Source organism: Leptinotarsa decemlineata, unplaced genomic scaffold (genome assembly GCF_025532065.1).
Source record: "Leptinotarsa decemlineata unplaced genomic scaffold, Ldec_3_MD MMD2_tig00026340_RagTag_RagTag, whole genome shotgun sequence".
NCBI lineage: Eukaryota > Metazoa > Arthropoda > Insecta > Coleoptera > Chrysomelidae > Leptinotarsa > Leptinotarsa decemlineata.
In genome coordinates this window covers 4,056,794-4,078,124 of record NW_027412694.1, presented here as the reverse complement: position 1 = coordinate 4,078,124, position 21,331 = coordinate 4,056,794, and the positions used below count along the sequence as shown (strand labels likewise).

The 21,331-nt window shown below is 36.4% G+C and overlaps 1 protein-coding gene across 2 annotated transcripts in view; it reads left to right on the top strand.

The window, feature by feature from the left end:
• Positions 1-301: 301 nt before the first annotated feature.
• Positions 302-21,331, top strand: part of galene (potassium two pore domain channel subfamily K member galene) — a 144,843-nt gene continuing 123,813 nt past the window's right edge. Inside the window, exon 1 of one of the 2 annotated variants that reach the window (XM_074183690.1) lies at positions 302-644. In XM_074183690.1, coding sequence (XP_074039791.1) covers positions 456-644 — 189 coding nt within the window. In that variant the 5' untranslated portion in view covers positions 302-455. The remainder of the gene's footprint in view (positions 645-21,331) is intronic. The other variant, XM_074183689.1, reaches the window with a different exon arrangement.

Genomic DNA, 21,331 nt, shown 5'->3' with positions numbered 1-21,331 from the left:
TTGCTTTTTCTTTCTTCTGGAAGTTTCCCGTATTTTCTATACATAAGATTAGAGAAGTAGAAAGCCAAAACTTTTTTTGAAAACATTATTCTTCTGACATTATTTCGACCTCTGACACAACAAAATCATCGGATTTTATTGAACCATAAACGTCTAAGATGATGGCCCATCAAGTTAAAATGGAAAACAAATATTCTCCAATAATAATCAGTTTAATTACATAATTTCGTCGAGGAAAGAATAAAACTGCAAACACAAGTAAACCACTCGAGAAAGTTATTTTGGTATTTTAGAATACCGCGAAGCTCTGATAGAGAAATCGGAATTTAAAAATAGAGCAGTTGCTGACTTTGCATAACAAGACGGTAAACATTTCGTATTTTTTTAAGTGCGCTCAATTCTGAATTTTAAATTTCTTATGTGTATCAGTTGCGGTCAAAAACTTGATTCTTGCTATGTCTAGTTACCGATCATCTGAAGTATTAGGATATGAAAATCCTAGTGCCTGTTCGCGGTTTTTGCATTATTCGTACAAAACTGTGACATGCCTTTTTTCCCACATAACTTTGGTGTCTATGGTTGTATCCTACTGTGTTTTGGGAGCTTTTACGTTTGAGGCCTTGGAAGTTGATAATGAAAAGCTGGTAAGTGAAAACTATAACCACAAATTTTAAAATTTGTTTCACTGTAGGAGAATACAAATGATTTTTGAGAAGGAAACAAATATTAACAGCACAAAAAGGCAAAAGGATAGTATTCCCATTAGGAAAGATAAATTAAAGTCGATGCGAAATGAAATTTTAGAGGTATAAAATAGTTTTCAAAATTTTCAATGAAGTTAGACCTCTCATTGAAAAAAATAAACAAAAAAGTTGTAGGAAATACAAAGATATATATTTTTTGAATGAACCATTTATCCATATAACCTAAAAGTTTTCTAGGAACGTTGGGAAAACCGGTCTTCATGTTTATGATTTTTTCTCTTAAATCATCATATATTTAGGTGAAAACTGACTTTTTCATAAAGAAAAGAATTTCGACTTTCATTCATTCGAGCAAAAGAGTCAGGTACCTGGGTGCTTTATGAAACTATTCTAACGACTAACACAAAAAATCAGAATGGCCAAACGGGAATCCTCGAGAAAGTTTCGCTTGAGAGTATTTCCGATATACCTCGCAACACAAAAACTCCAGAGATTCATTTTAGAGGTAGGTAAGTAGGTAGGTCTAAAGTGAGTGGGTCTATTCGACCCTCCACCGCAACCCACAAGGATTTATTGTGGCTCACACCTATTCACACTCGGCTAAATAAACCAGCTTCTTAAGGAAGCCGATTAGTTTGTATGGTGAGTGGTCTTTCAGATCAGATGGTGAGAGTACGGATCTGCCGAACTCTAAGAACCTGATTCGGTCCCCAGCGGGGCAAGCACAAAGTATATGCTCTACCGTTTCATCATTTTCCAGAGAGAGGCAACAAACACTGTCTTCCGACAGTCCAAGTCTCTGCATATGATGTTTCAAATGACAGTGACCTGTAAGAAGGCCTGTTAGACATCGTAGTTCATCCCTACTGTAGTCCAACAACTGTTTGGTATCAAGATTCGAAGGGTGAATAAACGCCTTGGAGTGAGCCAATCCTGGAAAACTTTGCCAGAAGTCCATAAATCGTCTTGTCATCCAGGTGTTCAGTGTTTGTTTGGCAAGGCCCAAAGCGATGCCAATGACAGGATCTGGTCCGATGAAGCCGCTTGCAGCACCCTCCTTTGTGAGAGAGTCAGCAGCTTCATTGCCTTCCAGGCCAGTATGGCCAGGAATCCAGACCAGAGACAATCTGTTAAGTCTTCCTATCGAGGAGAGTCGTTTTTGGCAGTTTGCTACCACTTTAGACGTTGTTTGGTAGGAGCCAAGACCTTCCAACGCCGCTTGATTGTTCGAGAATATTTTTATTGACTTGTGTGTGAGGTTGGATTTATTCAATCTGTTGTGTGTTGTACTCTACATTCAATTGATTTGTGCAATTGGCAATGTGCTAGATGGGCTGTATGCAGCCCATCTAACCTCTATCTCCAGAAAAACTTGGAGAGGAGGTAGATCTAGAAGGATCTCCATGGCCGCTGACGGTGTGGTACTGATGGCACCAGTGGTACCCAGACAAGCCTGTCTCTGTAAGCTAGAGAGCTTCGCTTGGGCCGTTTTCTGTAAAGCCTTCGGCCACCAAGCAACTGCACCATAAGTTATTATTGGTATGACAATCATGACATAAATCCAATGGATTTGTTTGAGACCTAAGCCCCAAGGTTTACCACAAATCCTTCGACATGTCCATAGAGACAGTCTGGCTTTGTGTGAAACTTTTTCCGAATGAGCGTTCCAGGTGAGTCTTTTATCAAGGACAATGCCAAGATATTTCACCTCCGTTCTGAATGGAATGACCTCATCATTGAGGGAAATTGGGGTTTTGCTGGGGTTGACAGACATCTGCTCCCTCAGGCACCAACTGTGAACAACGTCCAACGTGCTTTGGAGGATATTACAAGCTACCCTTCCCGACGTGGACCTTGCCAGGAGGACAAGGTCATCTGCATAAGCTTGCAGATCAACTTTTTTCCATCAACGGCGTCAAGCAGATTATCCATCAGGAGCGACCACAGAAGGGGGATGGTACCCCACCTTGAGGGAAGCTCTGGTGACCCTGAACCTGATGGCCTCGTCTCGAAAAGTCGTAGTTGCAGTTCTGTGTGGCATAGATTCAGCCAGTTATGGTCGGTTCTATACCCTTCCTAGCCAGGGACAATCCTATAGATTTAGGAAGTGCATTGTCAAATGCTCCTTTAATATCAAGAAATACAGCAACCACAATCTCCTTGTTGTCAAGGGATTGGGAGATTTTCTCAACGAGGTTGTTTAATGCTAAATCTGTCGATTTGCCGGTTTGATAAGCATACTGGTGGTTATTCAGGGGGATGTATATAATGCTACCCTACTGATATGTCCATCCAGTATTCTCTCAAGTCCTTTCAGCAGGAAGGATGTAAGGCTGATTGGTCGTACCGAATTAGGGTGTGGGTCTCTCCGACCCACTTCAGGTATATATACCACCCTTGCTGCCAACTAAGTGGGTGGTATGTAGTTCCACGCCAGACTAGCTCTATACAATTTTGTGAGAATAGGTAAAATTATTTACATTCCGTTCTGAAAAAGAGCTGGAAATATACCGTCCTTTCCGGGAGATTCGAAGGGCTGAAAAGACTTGATAGCCCATTCAACTGCCGGTGCTGTGATAACCTTCTTTGCGACGTCCCAATCGTTTCTTTTTGGGCGTTCAGCGCCCTTGGAGATGGGAGGTTTGTTTTTATCAAGAGTCAGATTTCCAGGAAAGTGGTTTTCTATCAAAAGCTCTAACGTTTCTTTACTAGAGATCGTAAATGTTCCATCGGGTCGTTTAAGCGACCCAGTTTCAGTAGTCGGCTCTCTAGGGAAAATCCTATGAATTCTTATGCTGCGAGGTCAATCAGAGATACTCTCACAGAACTTTCTCCGAGACTCCCGTTTTGCCTTTCTGATATCTTTGTTGTATAACGTTAGAGTAGTTTTATAAAGCTTCCAGTTACCTGACTCTTTAGCTCGATTGAATAAACGTCGAACTTCTTTTCTTTTATTTTCTAGGCTTTTGTTCCTCCTTTTTAACCCTCAGTGGACAGTTCTCATGATAAAATGAGATCACTGCTTCGCGAAATTGCGTCGCTACTGTATCCATATCATTACAACTGGAAATAGTAATGAATCCGTCCTCAAAGATTGGAGGGGGTTTTTATACCCATTCCAATCAGTGGATTTTGAGTCACGATATTCCACTACTGGTCTTAGACCTGTTTCAATATTGAAAAGAATATATCTATGGTCTGACCAATGGTGTATCTTGTTGCTCAGATTATATGGGCTGATGGTTAAGTCTAATACCTCTTGCCTACTACTAGTGACAAAAGTTGGTTCCGAGCCCTCATTAATTACGAACAGCCCTTTCCCTAGTATATAATCAAAGAGTAACTCACCTCTACGGTTTATATTCGTGCTGCCCCACGCTGTATTGTGTGAATTGGCATCACATCCCATTAATATTATTTGTAGTTTGTGACTTTTGCTGTAGTCGATAAGTCGTCTCACAGCTAGAGGAGGTACAGTATCCGAATCTCCCGGAAAGTAGGCGGAGCAGGCGATAATATTCGTCTTACCCTTCTTGCCCGATAGGGAAATTTGGATGGCTACCACGTCTTGGGTGCAGAAGCCTGTAAGCAAAAACATAGTTAATACCTTTCCTGATGACCAAGCAAGCTCTAGGTTTCACCCCAGGGCACGCTATCACCTCACCAGGAATATTGCTCAGTCCGCTTACTCGGCCTGTATTTTCTGTCCATGGTTCCTGCAGGAAGGCAAGGTTGATTGATTCTTCCTTGAAGTTTTCACCAAGGACGTATGAGGCGGCCTTGGCATGTTGTAAGTTTGCCTTCAATTTAACAAGTGTTGCCGCAAACTTAGCCTCGACCCTAGGAGGGAGGAGATGGGGGGTCTTTAAGGACACCTCCACCCTCCTCTCCCGGAATCGAGGGATGTGTAGGCTCAGATGATGAGGTGAGGACACCTGCCGTCTCTGAGTTGCCTGCTGGTTTTTTTGGCTTCCTTTGACGAGACGATGTTCTTCTTTGCTTTCAGACACTTTACCTGGACTGCGAATATAATTTTAGACTTCTGGCAGAATTTTCCAGGATTTGTACATTAAAAGGCATTTACTACTCACAGACTATCGTCTGAATAATCTTACCGAGAGTATTGATCTGTCAGAAGACACTGCGTGTATTCACTGTTTGGAAATTGAAAAAACAGCAGAACACATACTTTAGGTTTTCTGAGTTTGGCAGAATTTCCCTTGTGTCATCTGACCTAACAGATCACATACCAAAAAAGCCAATCGACATTTTGAGAAAGCTGGACTTTGGTTGAGTTTGAATAGTTGTAAGCCACAGTGGGTTACAATGGAAGGTCCTCACTTTTAACCTAATCTACTTTTTGTGTTCTGAATATGACACGAGTTTTCAGAAATATTTGTGTCACCAAGTGTTCTGGCACTGAATTTATTGAAGCCTCTGGAAACACCCTACATTTCGTTTCATGAGAGACAGGACATTGGCAGATCAACATCTTCAGATGATGTGGTGCTGTAGGTTTTTCCGGGTTCTCCTGCAGCTGAAAAAGCAAATGCGCCACTGGAATCAATGAAGTCGCTCCGGAGCGTCAATTAATTGCGTGATCGATAAATAATAAAATCATTTTCATGATTTGAAATTTTTGATTTAAGTATATAAAAAATTACTTGAAATACTTAAGAAAGGTGGATTGTAATGTTACACTACTGAATGAAGTAATTTAAAAAAACATTCAAAAATTATTTGTTTTATGAGTATAAAATTGGTTTCGACTAGAAAAAATTATGACTGCATAATGTTCAATTGTTATCAGAAGAATTGGAGCACAATTTGAATTATATTTGGCTCTGTGTCGATGATATTATTTGTATGGGAGATATCGATATCAACCTTTTAGATCAGGGGCCGGCAAGTAGTTTTAGGTGGGATCCGGATACTGTGGGAAACTTTTAAAGGGGTCCAGAAAAAAAAAAAACAAATACTAATAATAAAGTGCTACATATTATTTTGGTTTCAAATCACATTCTGAATTGTGAAAGAAATACAAGACCTCTTATTAATGTGAGAAACTACACCGACGGTCTTGACCCAGTTTTTTATAGTTTGGTTCTCGATAGGAACAGTATATTCGAAGTGTCTTCTAGGTGAGCGTCTGTCAATCTCGAACGATTTTTTTTCAAGAAATTCATCTTTGAGAAAGATGTTTCACATATGTATGTCGAACCAAACATAGTGGCCAAATTGATAGATAGTCTTTTACAATTTTCATATTTTTCTGGGACAAGTTTGACATGTTTGACCCAAAAATCTTCTTGCAAATCAGTTATCTCCATTTGAAGTGATGGCTTTGACAAATTAAACAACTTGGCAGCCATATCTGTCCATTTTGCCGCTGCATCAATTTCAAATGGAGATTTAAGAAACGGAGATAGCTTGACTATCCCTGCAAAGTCTTGGGATCTTGTAGCAAATTCGTTCTTAAGATCGGCCAGGAATTTACATGCTCTGCAATGTTTTCTTCGGAGGTTCTCTTTTTGAATTCAAGAATTGTCGAAAAATGAATAAATTCTTGTTTATCGATATCTTTTTCAAAGATATCCAGGTTACATCGAAAAGCATACACGCTTTGTATCAGATCACATATTAATTTTCCATTTCCTTGTAACTCTGTATTGAGCGCATTCAAATATTTTAAAATATCTTTTAGAAAAGCCACAACCAGCATATTGCGCTCGTTTTTTATAAACTCAAAGTGCTTTCTGGCTCCCTGCGTATCCGCAAAGGGCTGCCTGGTGAATTATGCACTGATACGATATTAGACCTGAATTTTTATCTCTGATTCTCTTTACTACACCTTTTTCTTTGCAAATCAATGCTGGGGCCCTGTCAGTTGAAAGCGAAACCATTATATCATAACTGATGTTATATTCCGTAATAAAATTATCAATGGCCTTGGATAAGTCTTCTCCTCGAGTGTTCCCTTTCAACGGCAATATTGCTAGCAACTCTTCCCTAAAAATCTGACACTCAATGTCAAACAATCTTACGAAAATTGACATTTGTTCATGATCAACAATGTCACATGATTCATCAATTGATATGGCGTAGCAAGGTGCCTTTTGCAGAAGTTCAAGAAGAGTGTTTTCAATGTCCGCAGATAAAATTTCAGTTCTTCGTGTATTACTTCTCGCTAACAATGGAATTGCAGAGACAACATCTTTTCTTCTTCAAAAAGTGACGTAACTACTGCCAACATACATTCCTTCACTATCTCAGAATCTGAAAATGATTTCTGGTGTTTATTAAGCCTTCAGCACACACATAACGCTGCTTCTGTGGATTTTTCTTGGTCGCTCATTCAACGAACTAGTAATTGTGTACCCTTTTCGAAAGAATTGAGATATGTCTGATTTTTTTACGAGCCTTACTGCCAAGAGGAAAGTTTTGTGTTTCGTAGTGTCGCTTCAAATTTCCATTTTTAACAATAGCGACAGGTTTATTGCAATTAAGGCACACTGGAACCGCTTGAGGTCTATCAGGCCATTCTATCAGGCCATCAGGTCTATCTATCAATCCATTCTGCCAAAAACCTTCTATTTTCACTGTCGACTGTTTCGTTTTTTAGGTACAGAAAGATTTTTATCAAACGAAAAAAAAACGACAGAAATCATAAAACAAAAAATGTCCGGTTACTTCGTTGTTTGTGCTACGACTGATGACTGGCAGTCTGCTTTCAGTGCTTTTCCACTCCCCCGCTATCGATTTCGATACGTGCTTGTGCTTGTTTCAACAAAACAAAACAGGAGCAAGCACGCTGAAATAAGGTAAGTACGCTGTGGAATGCTCCCGCACATATTTCCGAAAAAATGGTTTGAATTTCAATCTATGGATGTTTAGTGTGCATAACAGATATTTGGAAATATTAATATCGCATCAGTCTGATTCGCACACACACAGGCTAGATAGGAAACTTATCAGTAGTATAGGTAAAATAGGTTAACTAGGAACTTAAAAAAATAGAATACGTACTAAGTTATATTTCATTTGTGTTATTTTTATTGATGACGGTATGGTATACTGAAAGTGACCAGACTTCCGGGTCGAACGGGACTGTCCCTTTATTCGATTCTGTCCCGTTGTCCCCAAATAATAATCTGGGACGTAAAATACACACATCGGAAAAGTCAAGGGATATTTTTAAAAATGGCAATAATTTTTTTTTATATCGCTTTAGGGAAAAAAAAAGTTGACGGGTGATTTTTAAACGAATGTAACTTACAACAAAATTTATTAAATGGTCAAAAATACTGAGTGCGCATATAAACAAAACTAAAAAAAATATGACTCTTCTTTGGCACCCCGAAAAAAAATCATAATTCAAAAAAAAATTGGAATCAGTACAAAGTATGGCCTCCACGCTGGTTTATTACGGGCCTACATCTATCGTGCATCGACAAAATGAGATTGTCAATGTCTTGTTGAGGTACATTTGCCTATTCAGCGATTAAAAGCTCTCTCAATTGAAACGTTGTGTGAATGTTCCCCATATGCGGAGTAATTCTTTGGTGAAGCATGTCCCACACATGCTCGATGGGATTCAGGTCCGGTGATTGTGCTGGCCATGGTAACACATCAACTCCTTCGTTGGTGAGCCAGTCAGTCACTAGACGCGCGACATGTGGACGAGCATTATCGTGCATTAGGTGGAAGTTTTCACCAACAGCACCAGTAAACGGACGGACGATAGGTAGAAGAATGGTGTCGAGGTACTGTCGAGCTGTGAGGGCGCGATTTGGAAAAACGAGATCGGTTCTGCCGCCGATCATGATTCCGCCCCATAGCATTACTGTACCATCTCTGTATGTGTGGACTTCCTGGACGTGTCTCAAACGTTCATTATTTCCAGGTCGTCTCCACAGTCTTACTCGACGAGAATCTGGATGAATTCCAAATCTGGATTTGTCTGTAAACAAAACCGTGGCTCAATCATTTGCATCCCAGTTTTGATGTTCTTGATACCACTCTAATCTTCTACCGCGATTGCCTATCGACAAAGGTGGACATCTAAGTGGCCTTCTGTTGTGGAGATCTGCTTCATGCAGTCGATTTCTGACAGTATCACGACCAATGGTTACCTGGTGCGTCTGCTGCAACACGTTAACCAACTCAGGTGCTGTGATTGTCGGTTGTCTTCTTGCGGTTAAGACCAAAAATCGGTTTTGAACTGCAGTTGTAGCGCGTCCTCGCCCTGGATGTTGTTCGGCTGGACTGCCAGTTTCACGGAAACGCCGCCACAATCGACTGATAACACTTTGGGAGACCCCCAAACGAAGAGCTACATCATTTTGTCGCATGCCACCTTGAAGTAGCCCTACAGCTCTATTCATCTCAGCTAATGGTAAGTGATAGCGTTCCATGTTAAAGCACAATATTTCCAGTTCAATTGCTGAGCAAGAACTGCATAGAATGTACAAACTCGACAATTTCAGATTATTCATTTTAGCCGAAAACCTACAGTTTGTAAAAAACTTGATAAAAGATTAGTTACCGTTTTTGCAGGCGTTGTTCAACCCATAGAAATCTACAGGGTGGTCGAGTGTACCAATTTAATCGAAATTAAACGACCCCATGCATTTATTTTTATGATATTTAGTACGTTATAAAAATATCCCTAGACTTTTCCGATGTGTGTAGTCCCGTTTTCTAAAATCATCTCTAAAAAACCCTTGATAGGTATCGGATGTGGAGCCCATATAATTTACAATGCTATAAAATATGCTGCAGACGGCCTACCTTTAGATTACGAACGTAAAAATATATTCATTTTTTTATACTTATACGGTTGGAGTTGAAGCTCTAAAAGAATTTTGCGCTGAAGCTGGAATAGAACATCAACAAATGCTCTGCTACAGCAAATCTCGTTGGCTTGCGCTGATGCCTGCTTTGGAGAAACAGTTCTGAAAATGTACCAGCCGTTGAAGAATTCTTTTTTGAGCATTGAAAAATGTCCCAAATAAATAAAAGATTTTTTTGAATATCCTACATCTGAATAATGGCTTTGTTTTTTACACGCTCAGTCAGCAAGTTTTCGCCAAGCTGTTTTGAAGGTTGAAGGTCAAACTGTATCGGCAATTGACGCTGCAAAAGTAATCAATCAACTCATTCAGAATTTGATTCAGAAAGAAACCAATCAGTTTCTTCCATTTACTGTTCCTAATTTAATCATAGAACTGAAAGATGATATTTATGAAGATTTTGTGAAAAAAAACAGCTACAGAATTTTATAAAACAAGTCGTGAATATTTGGAAGAATGGACTAACGTTCTTACTAGAGAAATGGAGATATTTTATTGGGCAGATTTAAGAAAAGTGGATGTATTGATTGAAAAGGGATATATTGACAGTACTAAAGATACAGGAGTATTTGACTAATTTTCATTAATTGTAAACTACGTTACTGCACAAAACATTACAGACTGGAATAATTTAAAAGTTCACACAGAAACTCGTTGGGTAGAAGTATTCAAACACTTTTGCACCAACAATCTGCAATATGAATTTCAATTGAATATATTTTATGTCTACCTGGTAAAAATGCTCCAGTTAAAAAAAAATGGCTTCAATAAATAAATTGTGGACGACTGAAAAAAATCACTTGCAGGTTTCAGTTCTAATGGCGATGTTGATAGATAACGAAGATCAATATAAACAAAACGTGCCAAGAATTTCACTCTTATTTAAAATCCTCACCATCTTTATTGAAGCAAATTTGTTTCTCCGAAAAATATCAATACGACTAATTTGTTGCATATAATTTAATAATTACTGTCACATTAACCACTGTCGAGGTTAAGTGGAAGAACAGGTTATTTTTATCGACCTCAGATGAAAATAAACTGAACTTCGCCTTTTAGTTTCCTGTAATGAAAATTTTTGTATTAAACTGTTAATTACCTATTATTGAAAATAATAAAGACGAATTATTATTATTATTATTAATAAAAGGTACTTTATTGAGTCGATACAGTATGTAGTATGGTTCATACTGCATGGACCATACATACATAGGTATGTTATACAGGGCTTTTCATGATGAGTGTTAATTAGCCGTTTCTGGCAAACTATTCAACGGATCAACCTGAAAATTCCACAGTATGCATAAGTCAATATGACCTACAGGCCTAAAATATTTTAGACGAAGCGGCGTCTACTATAAAGTAGCGGCTTCTTTGATTTTTCAAATGGAACACCCCGTATATAATATCATATTATGATTCATTATCACTTTGTCAACAAATTCATGTACTATTTTCCTATACCTATCTATTACCGTTTAGAAGATATGAATTAATTTCAATATTTCTTTTACCAAACATGAACTTTTACAAATGCTGATAAGCTTGAACTCTCTTGCACTAAAACGATCAAATTTGAAATGGAGTGGAGTGATACTATGAGGATCTTCATATGTATATGGACTGTATATGGACGTCCCGTTTTGAGTTAAAAAAAATGGTCAGTTTAGGTATACCTCATCTATGAATTTTCATATGTACTTAGTATATAACACAATATTTGGGGCGGTCCGCGGGTCAACCTCTCGCGGTTCGTAAACGGACCGCGGTCCGCCTCTTGCTCACCGCGGTTTTAGATAGTAGTGATAAATTTCATTCTATTTTGGAATCTTTCGGTTTCAAGCAAATTGTTGACTTTCCAACTGAAATTATATGTACCACGGCTTCTTCATTAGATGTATATGTCCGAATGTGGTACTTTTGAGAAAAATGTGATATCTGATCATCAAATAGTATATTGCAAAATCAAATTTTCAAAAACGAAAAATGTACACACAACGTACACTTATAGAAATTTCAAAATATTTGATCAAAGTATTTTTGAACTTGATCTTTCTTTCGAATATTTGACCAGCACTCTGTGGATGGGAATGCGTCATATCTGGTAACTGTTTAATGAATTTAATAGATCATATATTCCAATTGTTACCTCCATGGGTGACAGAAACATTGAAGGAGATGATGTTTCTCAATTACAGAGCAATGGCAAGATATAGTAGAACAAAATTTGAAAATAATTTTCATTATTAAAAAGAACTGGGAAATTACGTAAACAGAGCAGTGGAAAATGAAAAGAGAACATATTTTATTCACCAGATCAACACAACTATTAAAAAGTAATTCTGGAATGTTCTGAAGGCAAATGATATTATTTCTCGAAATCGTCATGAATTCTCTGATCCTCTTGAGAATATCAATGATATCGATGGTTATTTTATTAACTCTGTGCAATAAAATTCCAAATAAGCTCGTAGAATTTTGAAGAAATGATTGTTTGATATCAAGACACTCATTTCAGTTCTTTGAGGTTAATGATTTGTTCGTGTATGAAACAATTAGTAACACGAAATGAAAGTGATGCGAAAGGCTATGACAACTTGAACTTGACTTCAAATTGAAATTTACTGTCCTAATATTATTGAATAGATAACTCACATAATCAATTTCTGTTTGATGTATAGTGTTTTTCCTGGTATTTGGAAGATTGTTGTGGTGCGGGTACTGCCTGAAAGGTCTGAACTACCTGAATATAAAGATCTTCGCGCTATATATGTACTCCCAACCCTTTAAAAATTTTACAGAGGGCAATTGAAGTTCAACTTCAATTACGTCAATTTGCTACCCGAAATTCGATCAGGTTTTCGAAAAGGTTATAGGTGTACTGCAGCATTCCTTCACATTATTATTGATAGTATAATTGGATCGACGGATAGTGTAGATTGACAATGTCAATTCGAAACTCTAAACCTCAAAACCGGTGTTTCTCAAGACTATATATTAGGACCATTTCTGTTATCTTCATATACCTCAACAATTTTTTAATATTTTGAATATAGCACCGCAGACTGCTATGCCAATCTTACCTAGATTTATTACAGTTTTCATCCAGGGGATATGGAAACGGCCTGTAATCTTATCAATGAAGATCTTCACTTCATACAAAAAGCATCAAACCGCTGTCTTCAGAGAAATCTCAGTAAATCTAACATAATGTTATTCGGTACAAAGAACGGGAAGATACCAAAATAACTATTAACAGTGACCAATTAGTTTTTGTAGCACACATAAAAAACCTTAGTGTGGAGATGAACTGTAATTTTAGATTCGAAAAACATATAAATGAATAATCTATCCCTGAAAACATCATACGGAGCCAGGCATTTTTTAACGATGGGTATAAAACTATGAGTGAATCGTTGGTATTGTCTTTTATTTCATTTTCCCGACTGCGTTTACGGCTCTAATAGATTTCAAAAGTCGTGTTCGAAAGTACAAAATGTTCAAAACTCTTGCCTAAGATTTATATATTATTGTGTTCGTAGACACGAGAGAATTTGAAATAAACTAATTACTGCTGGCTGGTTGAATATGGAGAAGAGAAGCTTATTCCATGCTGATGTTTTGTTCCATAAAATCATGATTACCAGAGAATCCTCTTATTTATATCACAAAATCACACTTCGCTCTGAAATATATAATGTGAATGTAAGAGTCAGAGTTACACTAATGCCACCGTACATAAGTCAACAGAAGTAAATTCACTCCCGTCGGTCTCTCTGATGTTTCGGGTCGAGATTTTATTTTTTGCTGGCATGTGGCGGGGCAGGAGAGTATCGGCTAAGAGCTGTTGAGCACCTCTGCACGAGGTTCGATCAAAAAATATGTGACCATGATCTGACTTCATCATTGCTACCAAGAGCTCCCAATAAATGTCTCATATGATTGTGAACTGTTTAGGAATCCATGAAACATAAGACAATGTGGTGAAATAAACGTAGGTACCTATATTTTATGTAGTAAGATTATACAATTTGAGTCAAAAACTTATGCTAATATATTTTAAAGGTTTTTTAGAATGACGAGTTTTTGATTTTTGTTAACATTTGTTTGAAAATTTCTATTGGCAAATTTCAAAGTACAATAAATTCTAACCCTTGTGAAAAGAGAAAATAAATAATCCATAGGAAAATTATCACAATCAGTGGCACATAAATTGTTAAAATGATATGAATGGTACATTGTAAAAATGAATCGGGAGGCATATATAAACTTTCAAACTGTTTAGCTACTGTATTACTATATGGCTTGCAATGACTATACACCTATACATTTGTTTCATTCAGTGTCGTACTAGCCGCCGTGGCAAAATTTGTACATACTTCTCATGAATGTTTTCTTGAATATTTTCTCAAAAGATATCCACAAACATAGCCCAAGCTGTTTGTTGCCTTCTAGAGTGGCTAGAATTCTAATCATTTGTCTATACTCTCAAAGTTTTATAGGGATTTTTTGGAACTTCCACAATAATTTTCATTCTATTTTTATGTCTGCATCTGTAATACTAGATAGAATCTCACTAGTATATTTCCGACAGTTAGTTCCTTCTGCCTGTGTAAAATACTGAAGAGTAAATGTGTTTTTAAAAGCTCTGGTAATTTGAATAGGAGTTGGGATTCTGGCATTTCCACAAGTATTTCTAAGTTTATGTAGCCGTTCCTATTGCTGCTGATGATATCTGATTGAAACTGGCATAGGTATTCATCGCTGTAGCCCGAATGACTGAAAACTTGACTGGCTAATTTAACCTTCATCCTTTGAAAGTTGAGTAGTTGGACATAAATGAGATTCAGTAAGTTTGGGTGTTAGTCTATATTGCTCTTCCTTATCCAAGTTGTAAAGTTGTTCAAGATGACTTTTGTTCGTTGTATGTTCATCAAATTTCAAAAAGTCATCGAAAAAATGGTTTCTGCTATATTTCAGCAGATGTAAAATATTTTTTTCTCATCAACAAAGAAATATGGCTGCTCTACAGTCACTTCGAGATCTTTTCTGACAAGTTTATAAAAATTAGAACCTAAATCTGAAATATTAATAAAATTATAATTTAATCAAATCAATAAAATACTTATTCGAAATTAACAAAAAATAAATAATAATTGCACAAAGAAACTTTTCCTCGGTTATCTTAAAAGTGCGATTTTGTTCCATCCTTTACATAAAAGAGGACGTATGCTTTTCCACTCACAAGCGACTTTGGTGAAATTGGTGACACGTGTGAATCGTTGTATTTGTGCCACGCGCCAGTATACGAGTGTCTGCAGTATGCTGTATAATGTCCTCTGTTAGTAGTCCCACTGTGATTTGAAAGTGCATATAGATTATAACAAGAAGCCACATTTTCTGCTGCAAAATTGTCCATATCAAATCCTTCTAGAGGAAATTCGATGACATCATTCAATTTGCCTCAACTTTCCGTTGGAGAGAATATTTTTAAATGTATTACTAAAATGTAGGGAAACTTGTGGATTGATAAGGACTTTGTGCATTTCCTCCTTTCGTTGCATTTCGAACACGTCGGCTTTTCATTTCCATCCAAAGTTTCTTCTCTTGTAAAAGAATCCAAGCATTGCCACAAACTCAATTGGTCGGTTCTTTGTGGTATGGATACAGACAAATCCCAGAAAGGATCAAATGTTACTGAAGAGTATCCACAGTGTGTGCATTTCATCGTGGATTTCAATTGGCCAACGAAATTATCTACAATCTTAGAGTTATGCATCCTCAAATATGTGAGCCATGACTCTTGTGCATTTCCGCTGTCGCTCAATTTTTCGTCAATCTCCGTTAAGATTGGTTTAGGTTACTCATTAATTATATTAACCTCTTCATGTAATCCTTGTAAAAGATAACGGAGAAACTCCTGGGCGTCTTGATGAGAAATACTCATGTATCGAGGAGCAAAACTTTGAATCTGATTTTTTAAGGAGGCTGTATTTACTACTTTATGAAATGAATCTTCTGACCACAACTCCTTGATGACTTCTGCAAACGATTTGATTAAAGCACCCTTCATACTAGAAATACTAGTATTGATATCTTTCATGAATTCATCCTTTTTCAAATATTCCAATAACCATCTCGTATTTGATAAACATTGAATTACACTGTTCATGAAACCAGTGTTACCAATATTTTTTAAACCATTTAACCCAAAGGTTTTAACTGAAGAATTTATCACTGAACAATCCGAAATATCTTTGAAATCCATTTGAGAATTTTGCTGAGAAAAAGTATTATTTCCATATGCTTTCATTTTAATTTCATAAAGTGGTTTCTTATTACCTCTCTTTTCTTTATGAAATTGGTTTTCAGGAAACAAGTATATTTCATCAAGTTTTTTGGAATCAGGGAGAGTACCGAAAAACGAAGCTGCATTTTTCTCTTTGGATGGCTATACTAATTTTCTGAATGAGAAAAGATGTGGCTCTTGATTCGTGGGTTTCATCGGTTACGTTTTTTCCAATTTCATTGATGAAAGATAAGGCTTCAGAGCCAAAAACACCAAACGTTTCAATAGCTATTGGGCGAAAGATATAATTATTTCCCAAATTCTGATATTTCCGTAGTTTGGAACTTTCTCCTAAAGAAGCAGCAGCACTGGCTTTCGCAGAAGTAGCAGGAAGACGGCAAGTTGCTAATGTATCTACACAAGTAAAGTCCCAAACAAGAGATTTACCATTTTTCCATGGAACAAGTGTTATTCCATCCGGCCGTTTTTCGTCGTCTCGACTTGTGCCTATGGGTTCTAAAATCGCAGGAATTTTTGCTGAAGTTGAAGCCCTTTTGATTAGATCATTTATTGCATAATGGCGAGATAAACGACCAGCGCTAAAACGGCAGCTCAACCCATGAGTACCTGATTCATCCACAAATGCACCACATTCACACAAGTGTTGAACACACAGTGGTGTACCAAGTAGAAATCCGATGGCAAGTCTGAAAGAGTCGTCATCCAATAGAGTCCCAAGTGATGCTACAGGAACAGCATTTAACCAAGCACCAGATTCTTTCACAGTTACTGCGAGAAGACGAGCCTTATTTTTTGAAGTGCCAGAAGCTGTCTTCAGTAAAATACTAGTTGCTTTATCTAGTAATGGTTTATCCCATGCCCTCTGGTTTTTCATGTCTTCAATTTTCATTGTTTGGCCAGTTCTAGATTCCCAAAGAGATTTTCCCCGATCAAAACACAATCAGATATTGGCTTTGGGTATTGTAAGATAATTTCTATCAGATCGGAAACACTGCAAAATGAGGACAGAAAAGATGGCAAAGCGAGTGAAGTGGCTGAACGAATTCCTAATCCTCCTCTATAAACTGGAAGTGATGCTTGTAACCAAGTTTCGTCTTCGATACGGTTATTAGTAACGAGTTTCAGCATCCTTCTTAATTCGTCATCGATATTTTGTAATCCCTGTTCGTCATGCCAAGTAGGGCTGCACCTCAAAGTATACGATAATTTTGGAATGGCTAATGAATTCTTCAATAAATGGAATGTGACATGTGTTGGTGAAATAGATAAACGTCCTGACATGACACGAAGTGATTGTAATTTTTCTTCCAAACAAAATTTTGAGGCATCATCAGATAATGGGGCACCAAGAAACAAACCAATTGGGTTTTTCAATCACTCGTATACTAGGAGCTATTAGCTTAAATTGATCGATGATGTTAGGGTCCTGCTTATCCAGAAAAATGAGTTCACATTTCTCGAAATTTAGTTCAATTCCCAGGTCTTTCGAATGACCTATTGTGTAACGAAAATTTTCTAATACCACATTTGCTTTGTCACCAATTGAACCATCATCCAGATACCAGCCGTTGAATTCAGTGGATATTTTAGTTATAATATGATGAATAGAAAGATAGAACAATAGTGGTCCAAGTGGATCTCCCTGCTGTAATCCTTGTTCGGACATTATAATTTCGTTACCAAATATTAAGAAAGAAGGTTCACTGTAACATTGTTCAATAGAAGGATATATGTCTGGTATGGCGTTAGCCACCGAATGTAACATGAAATTCCTGTCTATAGTATTGAATGCATTCTTAAAATCAAGTTTCAGAAAAACTTTTTCAACTGTGTTAGTGTTTTGATTAATATAACATCGTGCAGTATGGGCTACTGCCTCGCAACCACCATTTGTTCCGAATCCAAATTTTTGGGGACGAAATAGATTTCCAAGACTTTCTCGTAAATTGAAACAAGTAAGTTTCGCTACTAAACGTCGATAAAAATTTTCAACAGCTATAGGACGTAGACCGCTAGTCTTTTTCTTTAATGCACATAAAGAAGCACCATATACCTTTCCAGAAAGAAGCATATTGCAAAGGTTCGTTTAAGAATTCAAAAGATGTTCGCCACTACCGGAACTATAGCTTAGCATATCTCGAATATGATACGGTCGCAATGAATCAAGACCTCCACAAGAACCGGTGCGAAAAGATCTCACTGCTCTGAGAACATCTACGCTTGTAACTTCCAGAAGACTATGAGAAGTTGTATATTGTCCAGAATTGTATAAACTTTTAAAAGCAGGATATTTACTTCGTAATTCTTCCAATGTTTCAGAATCAAATTCAGCAGGACTATCAGTAGAACAGATAAATCTAACAGCTGCTGTTATATCACCGTCACAGACTTTCGAGAGTACTTGTTTTTTAAGGATGTCATTATAATTTTATGTTTATTCGAAATTTTGGCATAACAATTAGTCGATCTCGTAATGTTATTATTGAAACTATTCAAATTTATCTTCAGTATTGTTGTGATTGAAATTTTTCGATTAATTATCTTTAGTTCTCTGAATACTAAAACTTTTATAAGCAAACATGTGCAAATTTTTCCAAGCAGTGAAGGAATTCCTGGATACACATTCATTAATTAATTTTGTGAGGGTAATTGCAGAGAGCAACCTTGCAGCCTTCGGAATACGTTTAATAATATGTATATCTTTTCTCAAATTAGATAAATGGATATGAAATGGAACTTCTTTGTTTCCAGGGTCAAATTCTTCTTCGAAATCATTATCGGAATTGGAATTTTCATAGGAACTTGTAGTATCGATTGAATTAGAATGCACTTTTCGCATGTGGATTTTCAATCCTCGTATTTTGAAAAATTTTCCACATATTAAACATTCTACTTTACCAGCTGATTGTCTTTCTTCTTCTGTCATCAAATATAGATCAAATTGGTATGATTTATCGTGATCGGAGTCTTTTAATTCCTATGTGACTTTCTTGTATCGTCCAAAACTTGAATGTCACCCAATGATATCCCTACCTCTCAATCCAATTTTTGATAATTGCCTAAGAGCTTCATTCACAATAATTTTTATATCTAGTATTGATGTGGATGAATTGGTAAAAAAGTATGCAACAGGCTGTTTCCGGTTCGAATGTATGCCTTTTGCCAAGACCACTAAGGCATTTGCAAAATTTCATTTTGTTTTGAAATATTTTTTTAATTATTGGGTTGGTTGTTGTGAATCAAAACTTCAATATGAAATATAGATTTCTCAGTAAATTATCTGGAACATATTAATTGAAAGTAGGCTCAAAAAAAGGTTATCTGAATATACATTTGATACTTTGGTTTTGCAAATATTTCAGTGAACGTAATTGTTTTCCTACAGATACAAATCAAAACTTGATATGTTCAACAATTATTTTCCTATGTGGATTTCCAGTTGAACTGGAGGCATATTATATTCGTAAAGTTCAATTTCATCAAATTAAATTCATAATAAAAAGTCTGGATATTATTGACTTCACTATATATGGTCTATAACAATTTATTTTATGATTTTCATTATATGTTCATTACTTCAATCTTACATATTAAATAATAGAAAAACATACATTTTTTCGTCAATTGAAAATCGAAAAAAATGAATGCCGACATCACCCTGCAAATTACAGCAACCCACAGCTTGACACTTGCTCATTTTGAAACTAGACACAAATTTTTCACAAATACAAAACCACCACTTACAACGACTCACTCTGTAATAATATTCCATGCCTCAATTTGGCTCGCTTAGTAAACGCCTCAGATGCACTCGGTTGCGCTGTAGTTCGGCCGCGCATAAAATTCGAGGTGGGGAATCTTGACCCAAATATGGCGGAGAGTGAACTTACTGGTGTTTACTTCTATACTGTGCTAATGCCAACAAAGTTCCAAACTCTATTTTTCAAACGTTGTTTTTTATGAATTTGTCTGACAGTTGTCACATACATTTAATGAATTGGATTCAATTCCCAAGGTATCACACAATTTTTTCGACATCTCCATAGGGCTTGATGTAACCCTTTTTCCAAATGAGCGTCCCAGGTTAGTTTTTTTATCAAAGGATAATAGCTAGATATTTCACCTGCGTTGCAAACCTAACCAGATTTATCTCTTTGCTGACGGGGTCTATCACGAATTTGTTTGGGCATACAACGTTTTTTCAGGATATTGCATACTTCTATCAGCTTTCAACAAAAAGTTTGAAGTTTTAGTTTCAGTAATGCAATATCATAAGTGCAATATTTTGTAATAAGTTTTATACCGTTATTTATTTTGCCCCTTTCTTGATGCTTATCCATTGTTCTACAAAGGATACTGATGATTTGGGAATAATTTCGGTACCATTTTGGAAAGAAGCAAATATGACAATACTCTTACAAAATGAAGAATACGAGGAAATTGGTAAAAATATGTATTTTGTCTATAGGGCTTAATTTCGTTGGGAATGTTTACCTTTTCTTAATAAGAAGAAGGATTTCAGTTCGCAATTGAGAAATTGAATTCAAAGTGGTAACATATATGAATATATATATATATGTTTTGAGTAAATTATTATCATGTCAATCACGTTGGCGTTACCTGATATATGAACTAATGATAACAGCCAAATGGAAAAACTAAAACCTAAACATTATTTTTGAAATATATTCAGATTGTCCACATTTAATGAAAACTCATTTTCTATAAGAGAACGATGAGAAATAATGGGTAAAAAATATAACTTTCGTCAGGGCAAAAAAACACTCTGAAATTTGAAAGGTACAACATTTCAAATAATAAGCAATTTCGAGTATTATCTTCAATGAAGAATTTTGAAATATTATTTCTTTCTCAAAAAAACGAGCGATATTATTGTTGGGTATACTAGAGTATGTCAATGTCCTATGTTGCTTATTATGGTTTCTTGAAGGAGGATAGAACTGGTAGTTGGCTTATTTTCATAGTTTTGTTAAAGGAATGAAGTTTACAAGGCAGATATCATTGACATATTCCATTTAGACAAGAAATGTTTGAAATTCAATCTTTGGAATGACCAAATATAATTGAATTGTTTCCCTCTGTTGAACTGTTTCTAATTTGAAAATTGGTAATTCGTTTATTACATGTCCATTTAACGGATTGGTAATGTTTATTTTTGCATGTTTCAATTTACAATTAGTTCACACCTAAACTCAAGTATAATTAGTGCCATCAAGTAGGTGAGTCATATGACTCAAATTGGTATATGAATTCCTGAATAGAGTTGGGTCGTATGAACACGCCTGAGAAAACTATTGTCTGGCGAAACATGTGTTGAGGTTTTGTAAACTGTCATGTGAAAATCGAAGTGTTACTTGAGTATGATAATTATAGTTGAAAATTTCACCTCATCACAAACATTTTTCTTGTGAGAAATTTGATACCTTGAATAATTCTAAGCTGAA